Consider the following 18,650-nt stretch of genomic DNA (forward strand, 5'->3'; position numbering starts at 1 on the left):
CTGCATAAATCGCTGCAGCTCGTGATATAAAAGACAGCGCACTAATGAACTATACATACTCGGGCCAAGAGGACCGTGAAACGTGAAACGGAACTTGGTTTGCCACGCGAGCCCGAGCGGGTGGTGGCTGGTCGAGAGACGATGTTTGCAGTTGTTAGGATCTAAAGCCGCCGCTATCCCAATCCGTCCTCGACGCCTATGCTAGTTCACCCCTGCCCTAAAGTACACTACGCGCTCTGATCATGGTCCGTGCACGATGTCTCTCCACCGTATATAAGCCGCGGCCAGACATTCCGACTCCTCACCACTCTGGCCTATTGGCTTAGATCAAGTGTAGTATCTGTTCTTAATAGTTTAACCACTATTATGGAGGCACCGCCTCCATCATTGGTTATCTTATTTTTGCCGCCCCTGCTCCCTGTGCTCTGCTCGCAACACGGGGACGCGATGACCATGCCGCTGCAGTACAGGCTTGTGTCGTCGGGGGATCCTCCCTTCCCTCTCGGGATCTTCTTGTCTTTCTGTGTGCTTTTGTGACCGACCAGTTGGTCGGAAGCTCAAGTCTTCAGATGGATGGAGTCCCTTCTGCGATACTTTATGGTTCCTTCTGCTTGATAATACCGCCGTATTCTTACCTTCGTTCGCATGTACGGAGGCGGTGATATATCCCTTGTGCTTGCTTGCGTATGGTGTCGAATTATTCGAAAGTAGACGTACATGTATGTTCGTATGCTCTCCCAAGATAAATGACATCCTACAGATTGTTCACTCGCGTCTCGTCGTGGTTGAGCACGGCAAACGCGTTATACATTGTGTGTTGCAATAGTACAATGCTACATACTAGATTTCTTCCTCTACGCTTCCTGCGTCTACTCCGAGCTCTTCGCCAGCTCAGCCAGCTCCGTCTTCAGCTTCTTCAGCTCCTCGACCGCCGCCACGATCTCCGCCTCCACCTCCGGCGTCTTCGGCTTCCCCTTCAGCTCGCGCACCACCACGCCCTGCGCCGCGACCTTCTGCTCCCACGCGAGCACCTCCGCCGACTTCGGCGCGTCCGCCTTCTCCGCAGCCGCGGCCTTGTCCGCCGCCTTCTTCGCGGCAGCGGCCTTGCGCTTCGACATGCCCGGCACGACATGCGTCGCGTCCGCCGCCTGCGCGAGCGCATCCTCTTTGGGGGCGTTCCCTCCGAACTTGTCGCGGAACACGTCCGCCATCTTCTCCTCGATGCGCTTGAAGAGGTGCTCGGGCGTGCCGACGGTGTGCCCCGCGAGCAGGTCGTGCGCGAGCACAGTGGGCACCGCGCGCGCGGGGGCGTTCAGCTGCGCGAGCAGCTGGGCCTCCGTCGCGGGCATGAACGGGTGGATGAGCGCGGCGAGGACGTAGATGAGGTTGAGGGCGCGCGCGATGACCTGCGCGCAGCGCTGCGGGCTCTCGGCCATGAGCGCCTTGTTGAGCCCGGAGGACTGCAGGTAGAGGTTGCCGCGCGCGGAGATGAGCATGACGATCTGCAGGCCGAGCCGGAGCTTGACGTGGTCCATGGCGTCGATGTAGTCCTTGAGCAGGTTGTTGATGTCGGTGATGAACTCGGCGTCGTGCGCGTCGTTAGGGGAGAGCGGGCCCGGGGCGTCGCCGCCGTCGGGGATGACGCTGTCGTATTGGGACACGACAAACTTCAACGCGCGGTTTACGAAGTTTCCGAAGCTAAATCACTATGTTCAGCAGAGATACCATATCGATGGCGGTCGTACGTACTTGTTCAGAAGCACATTGTTGTTCGCGGCGATCTACAGGTGCATGAGCAATCATGTGTAGAGTGACAGGTGGTGTGCGACTCACGAGGTCAGCCCATGAGAACATGGAATCGGCGGTCTCTGGCCTTGTAGAGATCAGGTAATACCTCCAAACCGACGGAGGGATACCAGTCTCCTTTGCCGCGGGACCGAACACGCCACGGTTATGGCTCTTGGAGAACTTGCCACCCTCGTAATTCAGATATTCTATTATTGAGGGTCTGTTGAGCCAGTGAAGTTGGATATATTGGATGGCATAGGCGTACCAGTTGTCGAGAGATGGTGGAGCTTAGTCCATGGACGACCATCACCAATCTGCACAGAGGGGAAGTAGATGGTGTGGAAGTAGACGTTGTCCTTGCCCATGAACTGGTACAGGTTAACGTTCTTCTGGTCGAACCACCACTTCTTCCATTCCGGCGTGTAGTTCGCGGTGATACTCGGGTACCCGATGCACGCATCGAACTGCATTTCGCATAAGCTGGCGTAGAAGGGTATACGATATCGCCACAACATACCCAAACGTCTGCAACGGATGGTAAGCGTCGAGGCTCAAGAGAGCATAGTAGATAGACTCACAAAGCACCTTGCTCTCCATGCCTTCGTGGGCCGCTCCGTCAACATGCGGGACAGGTACACCCCACGACAGGTCTCGTGTGACCGGAGTCGGCCGCAGACCGCCTTTTAGTCGCGCGTCGATGAGCTCGCCGTCTCCGTTAATCACCGCGTTGGGTGACCATTTGCCCGCCTTCCACGACTGCTTTATCCACTCTTCCGTGCTTGGCTGAAGAGCATCCAGCTTGAGGTACATGTGCGCGGTCGTGCGAGTCACGACCATGTGCTTCTTGTCAACGAGACAGCGGGGGTTGATCAGGTCGACCGCGTCCAACGTCCGTCCGCATACATCGCACTGGTCACCGCGGGCATCCTAGGTAACAGATTTTAGTAAGTAGTGCGCATAGGGCGCACGTCGTGACTGACGTCGGAACCGCAATGGGGACATGTTCCCTCGACGAAGCGATCTGCGAGGAACCTGTAGGTCTGTAAGTCCAGACACTTTCCTGGACGTATTAAGCGCGTACTTGTTGCAGCTCTCACAGAAGGTCTGCTCCTTCTCCAGGCGCTCTAGATAGTCATGCTTCGCCAGGTTCAGGTAGATCTCTTGACAAATCCTGAAGTATGTGAGATAGCGCACGCGAGCGAGGGTGATAACTGACTAACTCGGTGTGGAGGGGAGTAGAAGTGCGCCCGAAGTAGTCAAAGCTGATGAGGCATCAGTATTGCGCAAGCAGCGAGTTCGCCGACGCCATACCCGAGTTCGAACCACTTGTACGTCTCGACGTGGGTGGCATTGTACTTGTCACAGAGTTGCCTCGGGGTGAGGCCCTCCTTGAGAGCTTGTGTCTCCGTAGCGGTGCCGTACTCGTCGGTCCCGCAGATATAGAGCGTCCTCAGATTCCGAGTGCCTGCGGTGGCGCGTGAGACGCCGGCAGATTTACTTGCAATGGACACTCACGGCTATAGCTACAGGGCGCATAACGAAGTAAGCATATAGTCACTATTAGTGCATACAAACGCGTACCGAGCGAAGACATCGGCACTGAGTGTGCTTCCAATGACATTTCCTGGCAGAGTTCGGCACGAGAAGACTTGAATAGATCGAGAAGCCAGACATACCGAGATGGGGTACGTTATTGCAATAGGGAAGCGCAGAGGTGATCAGAACATTCTTCTCCCCATCCGCAGGGGTGCTGTGTTGTATAGGTCAAGGACAGGGCGTCGGAGGCCATAGAGAGCGGCGCACATGGTCTCTCCGGGTTTGAGCACCGCGCGCAAAAGGCCTTCGGCCTCCCGGATTTTCTGGGCCATTGTGTTCTGAACCAGTGGTGTGTGGGTGGATTCCAAAGCGATGTAGAGTCTAGGTAATGCGATAGGACAGTGCAGACGAGCAGACGAGCAAGTAGAGGAACGGAGGCAAGGTGTATACTCGATCGCGGATTGATTCTGGAATCTAGCCGAGCGTAAGACCAATTGCGGCCGGCCTGACTCGATATAAACAGACACAAATAACGCGTCCAGCTCTGCGGGCGTCTGTGGCGATGAGGGGACGCGTCCGTTGACGCGCGGCGGCGCTCTCCCGAGTCCCCATCATCCTGTGCACACAAAAACATCGGTAGGTATCTGCATATTATGCCCAGGATGCCTTTCGTTGTTGGATCTACCGCGCGCTCTCCATTTTGATTTTTAGGGCATTATGCCAGCCCTGTAATGCGGGCGACCCACATGGTCAAGCTTATCTTATCCACGGACTAATAACTAGCACGCTTCGCAGGCCATCGGCCACCGCGCTTTCCTTGGTTTCTTCACACCTTAAAGCTACTAACGCTCAGTTGGCATTCCGCGGAGGCAGATAGATCCAAGTACCCCAACACCACCAATAGCTTCACCAAATCACAGCCCAACCGCATCAATGTCACGGTCGTATTCGGCCTTTTTCTACGGCACGCTCATGCACCCCGCGATCCTGCGGCGAGTCATCGGGCACGAGGGCAGCCAACTCACAAGTTGCCCCGCGGTCCTGCTCGTAAGTCCCCGTTGCCCACAGCCCAGCCTCATATCACGGCCATCGATCCAAGGATGCCGGTCCTTGGGACGATGGTCTGCACGATGAGACTACCTCCGACGGCCATGAGACGATCACCCCTTGTTCTCAGCGCGCAGCGCCCAAGCAGTCTGGTTCCGAGGGAACCTGATAAATCGTTCGCCTTGAGCCCGTTTCGGCGGTCAACAACACTCGGAATGGGTCACCGGACCCAGAGCTTCGCGCTGAACACCGGTTCTTTTTGCAGGAACACACGCGCCACAAAATTCAAGTACGCACCCATCGCGTTCCGCTGACGGCCAGAACAGCCTCACATGAGCGCACCATAGAATGCGGACTACCCCGCTGTGATCCCATACAGCAAGAGCCGCTCGCTTTTCCTCGACTCCGGGCGCGGCGAGCTCTCGCCCGAAGAGCGCACCGTCCGGGGAACGTTCGTGCAGGGGCTCAACGACAGCGACGTCGCCCTCCTGGACCTCTTCGAGGGTAACGTAAGTGCACGGTACCTTCATCTCCGGGGGGCGATCGATGGGCGGCCGCGGCCGCGTGCCCCTGGCACCGTTCCACCGCCCACGACGCCCACACACGCCCCGGCCCTGCCCCGCTCGCACTTCTGACACCCCCTTTCCCCCTCCCCTCCCAGGAATACACGCGCGACATCGTTGGAGTCCACCCGCTCGGGCCCCTCACGCCCCTCTCGGCCACAACGGGCCCTACCTCCGCGCCTGCGGACGCCGCCACGGATGAATATGTGGTCCCGCGCGTGGCGCCGGAGCTGCCGCCGCTGAACGCGCTGGGGCCGAGCGTGCCCGCGCACACGTACATACACGCGGGCGCGCTGAGCGAATTGAGCCCCGAGCTGTGGTCGTACGCGGACTTCGTGCGCGAGAGCGCGTGGAAGTGGGTTGGGGCGGATCCCGTGAATGAGGAGTACTACGCCGAGGTCGACAAGCGGAAGGCTTTGGATGGGCAGACGCTCCGGACGGCGATCGTCGACGTCCCTACGGAGGGGGCGGACGCCAAGGGGGACGGGAGGACGGTCGTGGCCGTGGTTGGTGGGGCCGTGTGAGTAGACTTGCGCGCGAAAGAGCTAGACCGAAATGGCACCCACAATGACAAGAGTGCGACCGCTTGCGTATTCGCCGGCTGATCATCCTCGTCGCGCACCATCAGATAGGGTGTATAACTGTATTGCGATGCCGCAGGCCATGCAGCGCACGGCCCGCTCGTCATAAACAATTTCTCGTCAACGGAATCAGCACCTCGGGGATATTCGTACAGCAAGTTAAAGCGGGCACAAGGACAACATCGCAACGGAATGGAGAGCAGGACAACAAACGATACGCTAGACCTATATACTGAGTGGGGAGAGAGACAGACATAGACATGGGAGACGATCGAGAGGGGGAGCGCGATTTATGCACAGAGCGGCTACTTTCAGACCATCGTGACAGAACACGGGGAGAGCGACGAGAGACAAAAGCGGGAGACCATGTATGCGTTTGTGGGTGAAGAGCGAGAGGGCGGGAACAAAACAAAAACGAGACGGGAGCATGGGATTCGAGAGCAGTCCAGAGAGGAAGACGGACGGGCGTGGCATCACAGAATTTCGTTATTGTTTGCGTCGGTGGGGTCTTGCGGTCGCCACCCTGGGACGCGACTGCCATGGCAGCGCGCACCACGGGACGCCGCTTCGTCTATGGCGTGATTCATTGTCATTGGCGGCCTCTAGTCGTGAGAGGACTCGGACTCGGAGGGGCTTTCGCGGTGACGGCCGCCCCCGGACGAGCCTTGCTCGAAGGGCGGGGTGTGCTCCGTATTGGCACTGGCAGCAGTCTGCGGCTCATGGTAGGGCCGACTTGGGGGCGAAGCGAAGGAGTGGTAATCCGTAGTAGACTGCCCGGTGTAGGAGCGAGTCGGTCCGAAAGAGTAGTGCTGCTCTGGGTGCCCTTGGTAGGACCGAGTCGATGGGAAGCGGCTGTAGTCGTTGCGAGCCTGGTCGTACATATCGCGCGGAGGGGGCAGCAGGGGCCTGGCGAATGTTTGTTCGTTTAGTGCCTCTGCTATGTTCGTGGGCAAGGTATTAGCGCGGGAGGGGGGCTGAGGGCGCGGGCGCGGGAAGTTCTGCAGTGGCGGAAGCTGATCCATGGAGGAGAAGGAGTGCGAAGAGGAACGATACTGAAGCGGATCAGAGTGGTACATCGGAGGCTGGCTAGGGCCAGGCATCGGCCAAGTGGTGGAGGGTGTCTTCAGGGAGCTCCCCGAATCCTTGAATGCCGCTGGCTCCGAGTCCCTAAGTGCCGCCGAGTCCCTAAGTGCCGCCGCCTCCCTAAGGGCCGCCGTCTTCCTGAATAGCGCCGCGTTAAACGTAGGTTCTCCGAAGGCGGGTCCGCTATAGGACCCTTCCGACGAGCGTACACCCTGCTCCATCTGTGGGCGGCCGCGGGCGTTCTGCTTGCCACTAGCGCGTGAGTACTCAGCGTCGGATCCACGAAGACTCGAACGCGTAGCCAAGCGGGGGGAATTCGGGTGCCGCTTCCTGTAATCACTCTCTAGCCGGGATGTGAGAGTACGGGAGGGCTCTTTGTAGCTTTCGTACGGGCGGTATCGTTCTGCAGTCGGGATGCTATGCGAGAAGCTGGAAGGCGGCTTCGTCGGCGACTTGGGCTTGGAGCTCTGCTCAGCCTGGCTGGGGCCCCCTTCATCCTCACCTCCCTCTTGCGTCTCCTCCTGGCTCTTGCCGGCTGCACCGCCCTTCTTGTTGCGCTTGCGGGGACGCTTCGTGCCAGCACCCGCAGCGTAGTCAACAGTCCAGTAGCTGCCCTTGCCGGGCTCCGTGATGGGCTTGCTCACGCGGCGGAAGCACTTGTACAGCGAGAGATTGTGGCGGATGGAGTTCTACAGGGATATTGCAACTTCAGGGGGTAATGCAAACGAGGATACAAGGTTGTGACGCACCTGCCACGACTTATCGTGCTTGTTGAGGCGGAACCACTCAAACCTGTCCTCCAGCGTGCGATAAATCTCCTGCAAGGTGAGCCGCCTCTGGGGGCTGCCGAGGATGGCAAGCTGCGACAGCAGGGGGATGGACTGCCCGGGGCGGCGGCCGTTGGGAGGGTCCGCGAGAGCTGCGAGGCTGATCTCCTCGTGGGGCTGGAGCCCGACGAGCTGCCGTATTTCATCATCGTCGACCTCGAACATAGCATCATCGCCGGAGAATATCATGACGTTCTCTCTGCGAGTGGGCGGCGGTTCCTGGTGGCGGGGGGCGGGGGCTTCAGGTAGCACGATTTCCATATGGCCGGGGACAACGGTATCGCTGCCCGTGTCACGTCCGTAGGAGAAGTCGTCGGAGCGCATGGGCATCATGTGGAGGTCGGGGGAAGAGAAATTAGATGTTTGTGTTTGTTCGGGAGAATCCATGCCGGGCGCCATTCCGTGTGCTCCCACAGGGGGGTAAGTGTTCGCGCGTGGGGGATAGTATGAGTACTCGGACTGGCGGGGGTCCGTACCAAAGCGTGCATGTTCCATGCCAACACGGCGATTGTCGTCGTCGTAAGCAGGATAATGGTCCTGAGAGTACGAAGAGGGCTGTCCAACGCGCTGGAGGGTGCCCGATACAGAATCATCCTGATAGACGGAGACCCTACCATGGGTGTAGTAGCTGGGTGCGTCGCTCGACGCGCTCTCCAGGCTACTACCGCTCAGGTGGCCGCTCGCGTTGGTCCCACCACTCCCGTTGGAGTCAGCCGGGCTGCTGTCGCCACTGTCTCCACTGAGAGGTGTCTATAAACCAAGTGGAATAAGCACCGACAAGATCAGATAAGAGGGAGGGTGGCGTACATCGTGCGGCGTCGTTGAAGTCATCGAAGGAGGCATGATGGGGTTGAAATGGCCGTAGGCGTGTGCGAAGGGTACATTAGGCGCGGCCTGGAGGAAGTTTGAGGCTGGATGGCCACGGAACAAACCAGTAGAGAGGTAGGAGGTGTCGTCGAGGTAGATGGTGGCGGAAGCAGGGTCGAGACGATCCTGAGGGAATCCACTAACATCTTGAGCCCCAAACGGCTCGCGGAAGATGTCTTGGCCCTGGGCAGTCCGCTCGACTGGATACGAGTGCCCGATGGCACCCCTATCTTCGTCTGAGACAGAATCTGACCCAGAGGTGTCGGGACAGTATTGGGGGTCTGGGGACGCCGCAGAGGGCGAGAGAGACGCAGAAGGGACTGTGGTGAACGCGTAGAAGCGCCCTGAGGAAGCGTCGTTGGCCATGTTAGGCAATTTGACCGATGTGGTAAAATGCGGGTAATGGTTAACGTGAGAGCCGTTAACCGCCCGTTTGACGCCTTGATAAACGTAGGAGTTGACTTTTTGAGCGACTTTTTGAGGGGCACTTTGTGTGAAACTTGAGGGGCCTGAGAGTTTGAGATAATGATCTGTAGGCACCCCGCCGCTCACGCCTACAGACCCCCGCATGCATGCGTGTACCGACTCTGGGCACTTGTCTTCGTTCTCCTGATGCTTCACGTCGTCTTCTGTTGGTGTGTGAGAGGGTGATATACTAGGACTGGCATCGGACAGCATCCCGCACAGACCTTGGACTCGGACTCTCGTTATTCATCTCACTTAGTCTTGTCCAGCCTAACGCGTTATCGTCTGCGTTCGAGGGCCTCTGCTCTGCAAGGCAGCTCCAACGTCTGTGTTGATGAGCTGACGATAGCAAAAGGTAGTGGCGGGGCAGTAGAGCATCCTCGTCTCGTCCCCGCAAAATCCGTCCATATAAGGCAAGTCTCCCAACGTATGTTGAGAAAGAATTTGCGCCGTCTGTGATATACGTACAGACCAGAATCCACGAACGTACGCATGCGGCCTGCTGGCGTATGCGATACGTTCAGATTCAGATCTGTATGTGTGTGATGAGCGGTGTATGTAGGTGCTTGTCTTGCACGCACCTGATTAACGTCGTCGTAGCGGCGATGCCACATGTGGCGCACAGCTCCCTCAGACGCAGCTTAAGATGTAACGCAATGCATTGTCACCAGCACTATAGTTGCGAACGCCGGCATCGACGGTCGACGCAATCTTTGACCTATAATTTTAGGCGCCGATCTCCCTCCGCCACCCGCGGTCCACGATGGTAAACTCGGCCAAACCTCCCCCATGTGGCACGCACTAGAGCTCTCCAAGCAGCGCCTTACTGTCCTAGGCTTCATCTAGCTCGTATCTGCTTTCTTCCTATCCTCGTGGCCCAGTGAGCAAAGACGGGTCGACATGCACGAGACTGAGGTGGGGTTGGGGTGGATGGGGGGCGCATCGATGGAGGAGGACAAGAACGGCCAAGACGCGCAATGGCTCGTACCGATTCAGTCGAAACTGCACCCCGAATAAGTCGCTCCGATCAATATTCCTTTCCCTTTTGCGCGCATTTCCTCTCTCTGCGCTCGCTCATGGCTTCGCATCCTTTCCTCCCTACCCCGCCTGTCTGCTGTCCTCACATCGAACTCGCATCTGTGTCTGGCGGCACGGACGACCCCTGCAAACTCGTGTCCTGGATTGGTGGTCTCGCCAGTCAAACCGTCGAAGGCTTCAAGCACGTTATCACTCTGCCTACGAAGCTATCGCAGGTGCGATCTTGAGCCTGTATCTCAAGCCATCGGGCACTCGTGCCCATTGTACAAGAGCTACTATCCCCTGAACACAACGTCTGCGCCGGATACCTCAGTCTGGATCTCTGCTCGCCTTTCACACAGGAGAGAAGAATGTATAGACGGGTGGCCGTATTCGTCTTCGTGAACAAACCGCTCGCGCTTTGCAAGCACAGCGTGGTGCGTACCATGATCGAGTAGACCATCGGTTCCCCGTCCATCCCCAACTTTTTCGTGTATGCGGGTCCTGCCAACATGACCGTACCCATTGGCGTGTCCCCGTCGTACTGGCTATACGACGTGGGCGCGCTGGGCGTCCCGCAGAGTCTCTTGCCAAATGCCACCCACTCGACGCCGGAGCCGCGTCCGGCGAAGGGCAGCAATGGCCCTCCTTTGGGGCCGATCGTCGAGAGCTTCGTCAGTAACTCGCGTGTATAAGCCTCCTCTCGCTCGTGATGGGGTACCTCTGCATGCGCACCAAGAGATGAAGCGGCCGGGCCTTCTTCAACTCGCCCGCAAAAATCAGCGATATACTCGCTGGCGAGACGTGTCAGCACACATTTTTTGCATTCATGAGAAGAAATGATCAGGCTTCCCTCAGTTGTCACTCCTGCAGCCGACACGAAAGCGGGTAATCACTGGCAATCGCGCTGACCTAGGCATGGGTTTGGGTTAAACAGAACAAAGGCCCGCCCTCCACGCCGCCGCCCACGACCTGTCATACCGACTCGAGCACCCGCCTCACTAGTAACTATTGGTGAGGCGACAGCAGATCCGCCGTCGGGGGTGCTGGTGGATGTTCCTCCGACGTGTAGCACCGATTAGGTGCGTCTGGATCTTGCATCCGTCTCCTAGTTAGAGGTATTGCATATTCTCTGGTTCTGCAGGGTGTTTCACGATGCTCTGTCAGCCGTCCTTATGACGGGTGTATCACTCCAGGGTATGCATATCTATATGCTATTCCCGACGGCCTCTGGTCCAAGTCGCGCATTAGTGAGCCTGCGGCTCTTCGCTAGGCTTGACCGCTTCCTCAGACACCGTGCGCACTCCGAATGCGGGCGCCCGTCTGGACCCACAGTTAGTCCGTGACCTACCATCATCTGGTATCGTTATAATAACTTGTGATATGCACACGCCCAATCATCGATCACTTTTGGTTAAGAACCCATTCTTTTCGGAGCGCTATAAGTTCCCCACGAGCACACGAGTCCACGGATGGCGCAATGTCTGACTCAGACGGAACCCTGAACACGACGCTGAAGCACAGAACATATTGTGCTATATCCGCCGCCGGGCATGGGATAGACTCCACGCGGACGTATATAGGGTGAGCTGTTTGGGAACGCGACGGCTCAACCTACTTAGCCTCTCCGATTCACCTATCTACTTGTGTTTATACACCCTCTCCCACGCGCACGTACTTTTAGCACACACCACCATCATGAAGGTTCTCATCATTGGGTGAGTGCAGCATTCACATCCAGGCACAAGTCCGTTCTCTGACAACGTCCCTTCAGCGCGACCGGATTCATCGGGCTGCCTATCGCGCAGGCCTTCGTGCGCGCTGGACACATTGTGTACGGTCAGACGCGCTCTGCGGCCAAGGCGAAGCGACTCGCAGCGGAAGAGAGTAAGTTCGAACTCTATCTCCAGAGCGTGGTACGCCTGCTGACACACCTGCCCCTCAGTCATTCCCATAGTCGCGGACGTCGCAGACACGGCCGCCTACCTCCCCATCGGAGCCACGCTCGACGCGATCATCGACGCCGTCGGCGGCAGCGACATCAAGGACACGTCCGACCTCCTCCTGCGCGCGACCGCCGCCGCCGTTCACGCGCACCGCCCCGCGCTCGCGCCGAAGCTCACCTACATCTGGACGTCGGGCACCTGGATCCACGGCGACAACCGCACCGAGGTCGTGAGCGACAGCACCGCGCCCGACACGGAGCGTGCGCCGGCACTCACTTCGTGGCGCGCGGCGCAGGAGCAGCGCGTCATCGCGAGCACGGACGTGAATGGGCTGGTCATCAGGCCGTCGCTGCTGTACGGCCGCTCCGGGTCGCTCTTCGCGCGGTTCTTCGAGCGGGCCGCGCGCGAGGGTGTCGTCGCGTGGCCGGGCACCCCCGGGGGGCGGCTCGCGACTATCCATACCGATGACCTTGCGAAGCTGTATGTGCTTGCAACGGAGAAGGCGGCGGTGTCCAAGGGGCAAATCTTCGACGGGACGAACGACGTCACGGAGAGCACGGATTTGTTCTTGCAGCGGCTCGTCGAGGTCTCTGGTGCGAAAGCGCCGTACCAGTACTTTGAGCCTACCAATTGTGAGTATCGATTCGGTGGCTCCGACTTTCAGCGGTACTGATGAGGATGCGAATGTTCAGTGTTTGATCGCGCGCTTACCACAACGACGATAATCCGCCCGTACCTTGGTCGCGCGCTGCTTGGGTGGCGCCCGCGGAAGGCTGGGCTGATCGACCATTTGGAGATATACTACAAGGCGTGGCAGGCCACCCAAGAGGACCTTTCGTGAGTGGGAGGAATCGAGTCCGGCAGATGAGACACCTTTTCTTAAACTGTCCAGTAGTCAGCTTTAAGACACGCATTAGTGCGGCAAATGAATATCTCAAGATATACTGTGACTTTCATATGTATAGACTGGAGAGGTTCAAGTCAGTACCACATGCATATAACCATTGCGAATGCGCCCTGCATGGGTTTCACTGGGAAGTCTCAAGCTTGGACTCGGCTAGCACACACCTACAATGGGTACGTCCTCTGTGATACAGCGTACAACGTGCAATAATATTGTGAGCTCAGCCTCGTGCAGATATGAGAGGGTCAAGGTAGCTAGAAGAAAGAGTACTGTCGATCATCTGCTGCGGATTTTTAGTGGCATTCTACCGACGCTTCTTTGCTTCCTGTTCTGTTCATTGACCACGATGTCACAGACCAGAACTCGCAACGGCCTGCGACTCCCCTAATATCGACTGACAGACTCTTCAAGAGCTTTGGTGCATCAGGAGCACCACCAGCAACCCGTATAGGACGTTGGCCTTCAAGACATAACATCGTAAACGGTTCCGCGACGTTGCCACCATGCAGCAGCGCCACTAATCTGGTGAGCACCGTATCCTGTATCCTTGCGTTGTGTACAAGCACTGATGACTGGTTCATTAAGTTCATCGACTTATTGTGTGCATGTATGCACCCAGAATGGTTGACCGAAGCAGACGGTGACGACGGCGACTAGACCGAAGTGGCTGGTACGCTGCCTCCGACTTCACATATGACATACCTAGGCAAAGAACGAAGCCGATGTATAGTATTGACCACTGCTGCCTCGCTCTAGATCCCTAGAAACTAGGCTAGACTGGTCTCGCCAGACTGGCCTACTGTTATTATGCGCCCGCTGCAACCAAATCGACTCCGCCAGGCGAGATCCAGCGACACTTCCGGTGCAAGTCCATTCCTACGCCGCCGTGTATTGCCTAGGCCCTCTCAGTGTACACTAGTGTCTGCACGGATACAGCATCAAGCGCTCGTCGAGCCTGCACATCCGAACTTGGGTGAGTAGTCGTTGTGATCGGGACCGGCGGCCCCGACGGGAACCGCATCGGGATTGGGACTGCCGCTACCCCACCGTTGTGTGTACCACACAACATGGTCTAGACCGGCCGGATATGGGAGTGCGAGTGCGGCTCTGCTACACTCGCGATTCCAGCGCCATCGGTAGACGAAAGTCGTAGAAAACACCGCGAGACGGCGACCAACATCGGATGTGGGCCTCAGTGCATATAAGGAGGGCCTCTGAACGCACAAGTCCCCACCAAAACACACTTCATCCACTGCAGGCAGACACCTCATCCTCATACCAACCAGCCTACTCTCACCACACTTCACCCCTGCCTCATCATCATACCAATGGCCGCGTACCTCACCACCCGCAGCCTCCTCAGCGCCGCCCCCTCTCCCTCCCTCCTCCCCTCCCCATCCCTCCTCTCCTTCTCCTCCACCCACCGCCCGAACAAGGCCGAGCTCGAGGCGCGCCTCGCCGGCGCCCACGTCCGCGCAGGCCTCCGCCGCCTCCGCAGCGCCCTCGGGCACGAGCGCAAGGGCCCCTCCAGCGCCCCCGCTGCCCCGCGCACCACGCGTGCCGCGGCATTCTCCCTCCAAAACGGCGACGCGCACATCATCTATTCCACCCCCACCCCCGCGTCGCCGCTCTCCCGCTCCGCGTTCCCGAGCGCGCCGTCCCCGAGCATGCTCCCGCCGCCGCCCAGCACGCCGCGCCCGCTGTTCCCGCAGCGGCGCTCGCGCGCGGTCGTCCACACCACGGTGGTCGGCCTCGGGCTGGGCTTCGCGCCGCTCGGGGTGCTCGAGGCGGACGCGCCCTTGAGTCCGTTCCACGTCTACCCCGCGACGCTGCGTCGCACCCCTGGGGCGCCCCTCCGCGCAACGGCGGCGGAGAGGGAGGACGTGCCCGCGAGCTACTTCCACCTGCCGGCGGACATCATCACCCCGCAGCTGCCGGCGGTGGGGCTTGGGATCATGAACGTCGATCTCTAAAACCACCCATCCTTGTATTGTCACCACTATCATGGTTTCGAATCAAAGAAAACATAGACAAAAATGATCCATAGACTGAGCGAGCGGGCACGTGTGTTACGACGACGGGGCGTGAAGGTATGTGTACTAAGGTTCTTAGCAGCAAGATACTATAAGATGGAAAGCGGTCAGAGTGGGTATACTAAGGCTAAATCATACACCGTGCCTCGCTCCGTTCAAAAGAAAAGTCCAACGCAGTCCAAAACGCTTTACAGCGGCTTGGGGTGGTCTCCCACCGGCGGGACGTCCTCGACAAACCGCCCCCTATCGGCAGACGGCGAGCCCGCCGCGGGGCCCACAGCCGCCGGAGCCTTGCCATTCTTCTCCTTCTTGCTCCCCTTGCTGCCGCGCCTGAACCACCCCAACCCCGTCGCGGATCGCTCCTGCTTGCCGGGAACGTGCTCCCCAGGCTCGCGGCCGGCGCCGGGCTTGACGGTCTGCGGGTCCTGCACGCGCTCGCGCTCGGCCTTGAGGAACTCCTCGCCGCGGATGCGGAGGAACTCCTCGAGGAGCGCGGCGTTGCGCGAGTTTGCCTTGTACATCGCGAGCACGACGTCGCCGATGAAGGGCACGAAGCCGACCGCGGCGGACACGGCGTTGTTCAGCAGCATTTGGCGCAGCAGCCAGCCGGGGATCCTGTGGGGCGGGAGCGTGAGCATGAGCATCTGTCCTAGGGGAGTCGCGGGAGAGGTGGGAAGACGGACGTACTCGGCTTGTTTTGCCTTGCGCACGACGAGGATGTAGTTGAGCGAGGCATCGGCGATGTCTCCAGCCCCAGGTATGATACCTAACAAGCACACCTGATAAGTCTCTCCGCTCGTACAAAGCCCCACATTAGACGCACCGATGACGAACGTCCAGCCAAAGCGCAGCCCGCATATAGAGAAGCCTTTATCCAGATAATGCGCGCGCCGCTGCACCGACTTCAGGATCTTCGCATCGCGCGTAGACAGCCCAGGCGGACTCTCGCGCTGCACCCCAGTCCGTCAGCACACACCACACAGACGGGAAAAACAAGGGCACGCACCCTGCGTCTGCGCTGGCGGCCCTTCTTATCGGTGTACGTCTCGTACATCGGGTCCGAGGGCTGGTACTGCTCCAGGTTGCGCTCGAAGAGCTTCCTGCCGGCTTTGATGGCGAGGGTCGACATGATATGGTCAGGGAGGTCGAGGATAATTGGGAGGTATAAGGAGGGGGGGGAGAGGCAGCGGGGAAAGTGGGAGGTGGCGCATGTTCTGCAGAGGCCTTTTGGCCAGGGCGGTGTGGTGGATTGTGGGCACCCCTCGCCTTCGTCTCCCGTCTGACGTCACTCTTGCCCGCCCTCGTCCGCGCCCAGCTCCGGCGCCTGCGCACTCTAACCTCAAACGTGGGGGCTTACAGTTACCTAACGCGTGTATTTGTCCGGTAATGAAAAAAAGAATGAATGAATGCCACAGAAACAAGGTTAATCGCGCTAGTAATACAACACCGCGGTCCGTCGACCCAGAATGTTACAGCAAATTGAAATCGGAGTATACCGCGATAAATACCGGCGCAGCGGGCTATTGCAGAGAAAGTCCGCCATATGCACCGTAGTCCCGGGATAGCTTGTTTATGGACGCAGCCACCGCCCACATTCGTTCATCACCACCTCAGCGCCGCCGCTCACGGCCACGCATCCGCGCACGTCCTGTCCGGACGCTTGCTGTTCCGCCCCTTGCACTCGAGCTTCCCGCAGTCCTGGCACGGGTTGCTGCAGAACGCGCGCCCGCCCTTGCCCTTGCACTCGTTCGACCCGCACTTGCAGCAGTGCCGGATCCGCTTGTGCAGCGGCTCGGACATGCTCGGCTCGGGGGTCCCGTCCACGATCGCGAACGTGCGCTTCAGCGACCCGGACGGCTCGGGCTGCGGCGGCGGCTGCGGCTGCGGCTGGTTCCAGTACGGGTACGGGTAGGGATACGTCTGGTACGGGGCGTGGGGGCCTGGGTAGGCGTAGTGCGGAGGGAGATGGGGAGGGGGCGCCTGCGACTGGGGAGGGGGCGGCGCGCTCGCGCTCTGCGATTGCTGCTGCTGTTGCTGTTGTTGTTGCTGTTGGTTGGCGTTCGGGTCCTGGCCGTTGCTGGGCCCTGCCTGGGGCTGCTCTGGGGACATGTGCGGCGGCGGGGCGCCGTTCGCCTCAGGGACCCCGCTATTCGCGTTCCAGGCCTCTTGATACTCCTCAGTCGACTTCTGCGCATCCAGCAATTGCGAGGTGAGGTGACGCCGGATCGCGAAGAATAAAGCAAGACTACTCACGTCCTTTTGTTCCGCCGCCAGGTCGCCCTCGACCTGTTGCACATCATGGCTGTCGTCTTCCTCTTCCTCGTCTTCGCCCTGCACGCCATTGACGGTCATGGAGTGATCCTGCTCTTCACGCTTGAACGCCTCGAGGTCGTAATCCGGCAGCCCGAGCTGGATAGCGCGAATGATCTCGAGAATCGCCTCCTTGCGCAGCCCCGCGTGCAGGCTCGCGCGCACCATATTATACAGCGTGACCGACACCCCCATCCCGTGCCAGTTCCACACCTCCGGGCCGCTGCCCAGATCGGGGTTCCCCTGGAGCAGCAGCGCGGGAAACTCGTCCTTGAGCTTGTACGGGAGCGCGCGGAGGATCGACGCGTCCGTGCTCGCGAACTTGCGGCCCTGGTTGCCCGTGGCCGCCATGCACATCGCGCTCGTGCACACGTACTCGCACGCGATCACGAAGAACGGCTTGCCCAGGTCATACACCTTGATCGGGCCCGAGCTGATGCGCCCACGGTTCGTCATCGGGCTCGAGCACGCGCTGCAGCAGATGCCGTTGAAGACGAGCGGCTGCGGATCCCAGTACAGGAACCGGTGCTCGGATGGCGTGCGGGCGGTCGAGGCCGACGCGGTGAGCGAGAAGTAGACGGGCGAGGACGGCAGCCAGAACGTCTTCAGGATGGAGTACAGCGAGGGGATCGACGGCTGGCTCTTGCTGTTCGGCGCGAGGGAGACGAGGTGCGACTTGAAGGCCTCCTCGATGCTCGGGCCGGCCCCAGAGACGGGGTTCGGCGCCTCGAGGGCAGAGACGAGGGCGTGCAGGAACCTATCGGGGCGGCTGCGCGACATCTCAGCCCAGTCATCTTGCTCGAGCGAGGGGTCGATCGGGAAGATGGGCGGACGGCCGTTCACACTACGGCCTAAGGGCGGTGCGGACACTGAGCCCCATTGCGCATCGGCGACGAACGGAGCCTGGGAGGGCAGAGCGCACCTCGATCAGACGCCGCAATTGCTGAAGAGCGCACAGGGCACTTACCCCATAACCGAAGCCCGGGGTGGACTCGTGAGGCCCGCTCGCGAACGTGCCGGGGGGACGCTTGCGCGGGCGGCTTGTCCTCCGCGTCCCAACAGATCCGGCGGGAAGCCCGTCCTTGCGCGGACGACCGACGGGCCGCTTTATCTTCGGCGGGGCGTTGGGGTCGACGGGTTTCTTGCCACTGCCCTTCGGGCGCCCGGGTCTGCGCTTCACGGGCTGTTCAGGGCTCGCACCTTCCACCGGCCCAGGAGGAGGAGGGGGAGGGGGAGCCATCCCCATGGGCGGCATGCCGGGATGGTTTTGAAGCTCGGCGGGGTTGGCGATGTGCTGGGGATGCTGCTGGGGATGCTGCTGGGGATGTTGCTGCTGAGGATGCTGCTGTTCACTGCCTTGAGTGGACATGGGCTGCGATGCGAGTGTGCTTGTCAGGCTGTGGATCGTGTTGTTATCCGCCATGATGTGCTTGCTCGGGGGCGTGGTCGCTGTGCACGTCTGGATGACATTGTCAGTCTCGTCTCACGATGAAAAGCTGCTATGGGTGTCGGACGGGCATCGCTCGCATATGCAGGTCATTCTATGTGACCTCAACGAGGCTCTGAACAATGTCTGCTTGCCTCTCAGATTGTGAGACATCCTAGCACGCCCTCTCAAGACCTTGCAGCGGGGCTACGGCCAGACAGGCCGCAATCTTCACTTTCCAAAACCTAGTCGCATCT

The 18,650-nt window shown here is 59.5% G+C and overlaps 8 protein-coding genes across 8 annotated transcripts; 4 read left to right on the forward strand and 4 right to left on the reverse strand.

Moving 5' to 3' along the window:
- Positions 1 to 763: 763 nt before the first annotated feature.
- Positions 764 to 3,759, reverse strand: TRAVEDRAFT_149996 (methionyl-tRNA synthetase). The gene is made up of 14 exons (XM_008041486.1): positions 3,592 to 3,759; positions 3,465 to 3,538; positions 3,370 to 3,412; positions 3,304 to 3,311; positions 3,100 to 3,253; positions 3,009 to 3,050; positions 2,870 to 2,959; positions 2,769 to 2,820; positions 2,367 to 2,715; positions 2,306 to 2,313; positions 2,054 to 2,252; positions 1,834 to 1,994; positions 1,750 to 1,781; positions 764 to 1,698 (listed from the first exon to the last, which is right to left on the reverse strand). Exons 1-14 carry the CDS (start codon positions 3,654 to 3,656, stop codon positions 870 to 872), a joined length of 2,106 nt encoding a protein of 701 aa, XP_008039677.1. The 5' UTR covers positions 3,657 to 3,759; the 3' UTR covers positions 764 to 869.
- A 476-nt stretch (positions 3,760 to 4,235) lies between these two features.
- TRAVEDRAFT_150000 (uncharacterized protein) lies at positions 4,236 to 5,535 on the forward strand. The gene is made up of 4 exons (XM_008041487.1): positions 4,236 to 4,371; positions 4,637 to 4,660; positions 4,719 to 4,880; positions 5,033 to 5,535. The coding sequence occupies exons 1-4, from the start codon at positions 4,258 to 4,260 to the stop codon at positions 5,456 to 5,458; spliced, it is 726 nt and encodes a 241-aa protein (XP_008039678.1). The 5' UTR covers positions 4,236 to 4,257; the 3' UTR covers positions 5,459 to 5,535.
- Positions 5,536 to 7,191: 1,656 nt separating this feature from the next.
- On the reverse strand, positions 7,192 to 7,590 carry TRAVEDRAFT_125819 (winged helix DNA-binding domain-containing protein; the record flags this gene model as incomplete). Its single annotated transcript, XM_008041488.1, has 2 exons — positions 7,192 to 7,287; positions 7,348 to 7,590. Coding segments are annotated over 2 exons (339 nt in total), but the record flags the coding sequence as incomplete, so codon positions are not given.
- A 2,243-nt stretch (positions 7,591 to 9,833) lies between these two features.
- Positions 9,834 to 10,469, forward strand: TRAVEDRAFT_48550 (uncharacterized protein; the record flags this gene model as incomplete). Its single annotated transcript, XM_008041111.1, has 2 exons — positions 9,834 to 10,010; positions 10,233 to 10,469. 2 exons carry the CDS (start codon positions 9,834 to 9,836, stop codon positions 10,467 to 10,469), a joined length of 414 nt encoding a protein of 137 aa, XP_008039302.1.
- A 1,003-nt stretch (positions 10,470 to 11,472) lies between these two features.
- Positions 11,473 to 12,561, forward strand: TRAVEDRAFT_37968 (NAD-P-binding protein; the record flags this gene model as incomplete). The annotated part of the gene is made up of 4 exons (XM_008041027.1): positions 11,473 to 11,492; positions 11,549 to 11,661; positions 11,720 to 12,352; positions 12,413 to 12,561. The coding sequence occupies 4 exons, from the start codon at positions 11,473 to 11,475 to the stop codon at positions 12,559 to 12,561; spliced, it is 915 nt and encodes a 304-aa protein (XP_008039218.1).
- A 1,391-nt stretch (positions 12,562 to 13,952) lies between these two features.
- TRAVEDRAFT_48552 (uncharacterized protein) lies at positions 13,953 to 14,597 on the forward strand (the record flags this gene model as incomplete). The annotated part of the gene is made up of 1 exon (XM_008041112.1): positions 13,953 to 14,597. The coding sequence occupies one exon, from the start codon at positions 13,953 to 13,955 to the stop codon at positions 14,595 to 14,597; it is 645 nt and encodes a 214-aa protein (XP_008039303.1).
- Positions 14,598 to 14,845: 248 nt separating this feature from the next.
- Positions 14,846 to 15,786, reverse strand: TRAVEDRAFT_48553 (uncharacterized protein; the record flags this gene model as incomplete). The annotated part of the gene is made up of 3 exons (XM_008041113.1): positions 14,846 to 15,423; positions 15,481 to 15,607; positions 15,664 to 15,786. 3 exons carry the CDS (start codon positions 15,784 to 15,786, stop codon positions 14,846 to 14,848), a joined length of 828 nt encoding a protein of 275 aa, XP_008039304.1.
- A 494-nt stretch (positions 15,787 to 16,280) lies between these two features.
- On the reverse strand, positions 16,281 to 18,390 carry TRAVEDRAFT_37970 (uncharacterized protein; the record flags this gene model as incomplete). Its single annotated transcript, XM_008041028.1, has 3 exons — positions 16,281 to 16,841; positions 16,911 to 17,870; positions 17,935 to 18,390. The coding sequence occupies 3 exons, from the start codon at positions 18,388 to 18,390 to the stop codon at positions 16,281 to 16,283; spliced, it is 1,977 nt and encodes a 658-aa protein (XP_008039219.1).
- Between the last annotated feature and the right edge of the window lie 260 nt (positions 18,391 to 18,650).

This window comes from Trametes versicolor (genome assembly GCF_000271585.1).
Source record: "Trametes versicolor FP-101664 SS1 unplaced genomic scaffold TRAVEscaffold_7, whole genome shotgun sequence".
Classification (NCBI taxonomy): Eukaryota; Fungi; Basidiomycota; class Agaricomycetes; order Polyporales; family Polyporaceae; genus Trametes; species Trametes versicolor.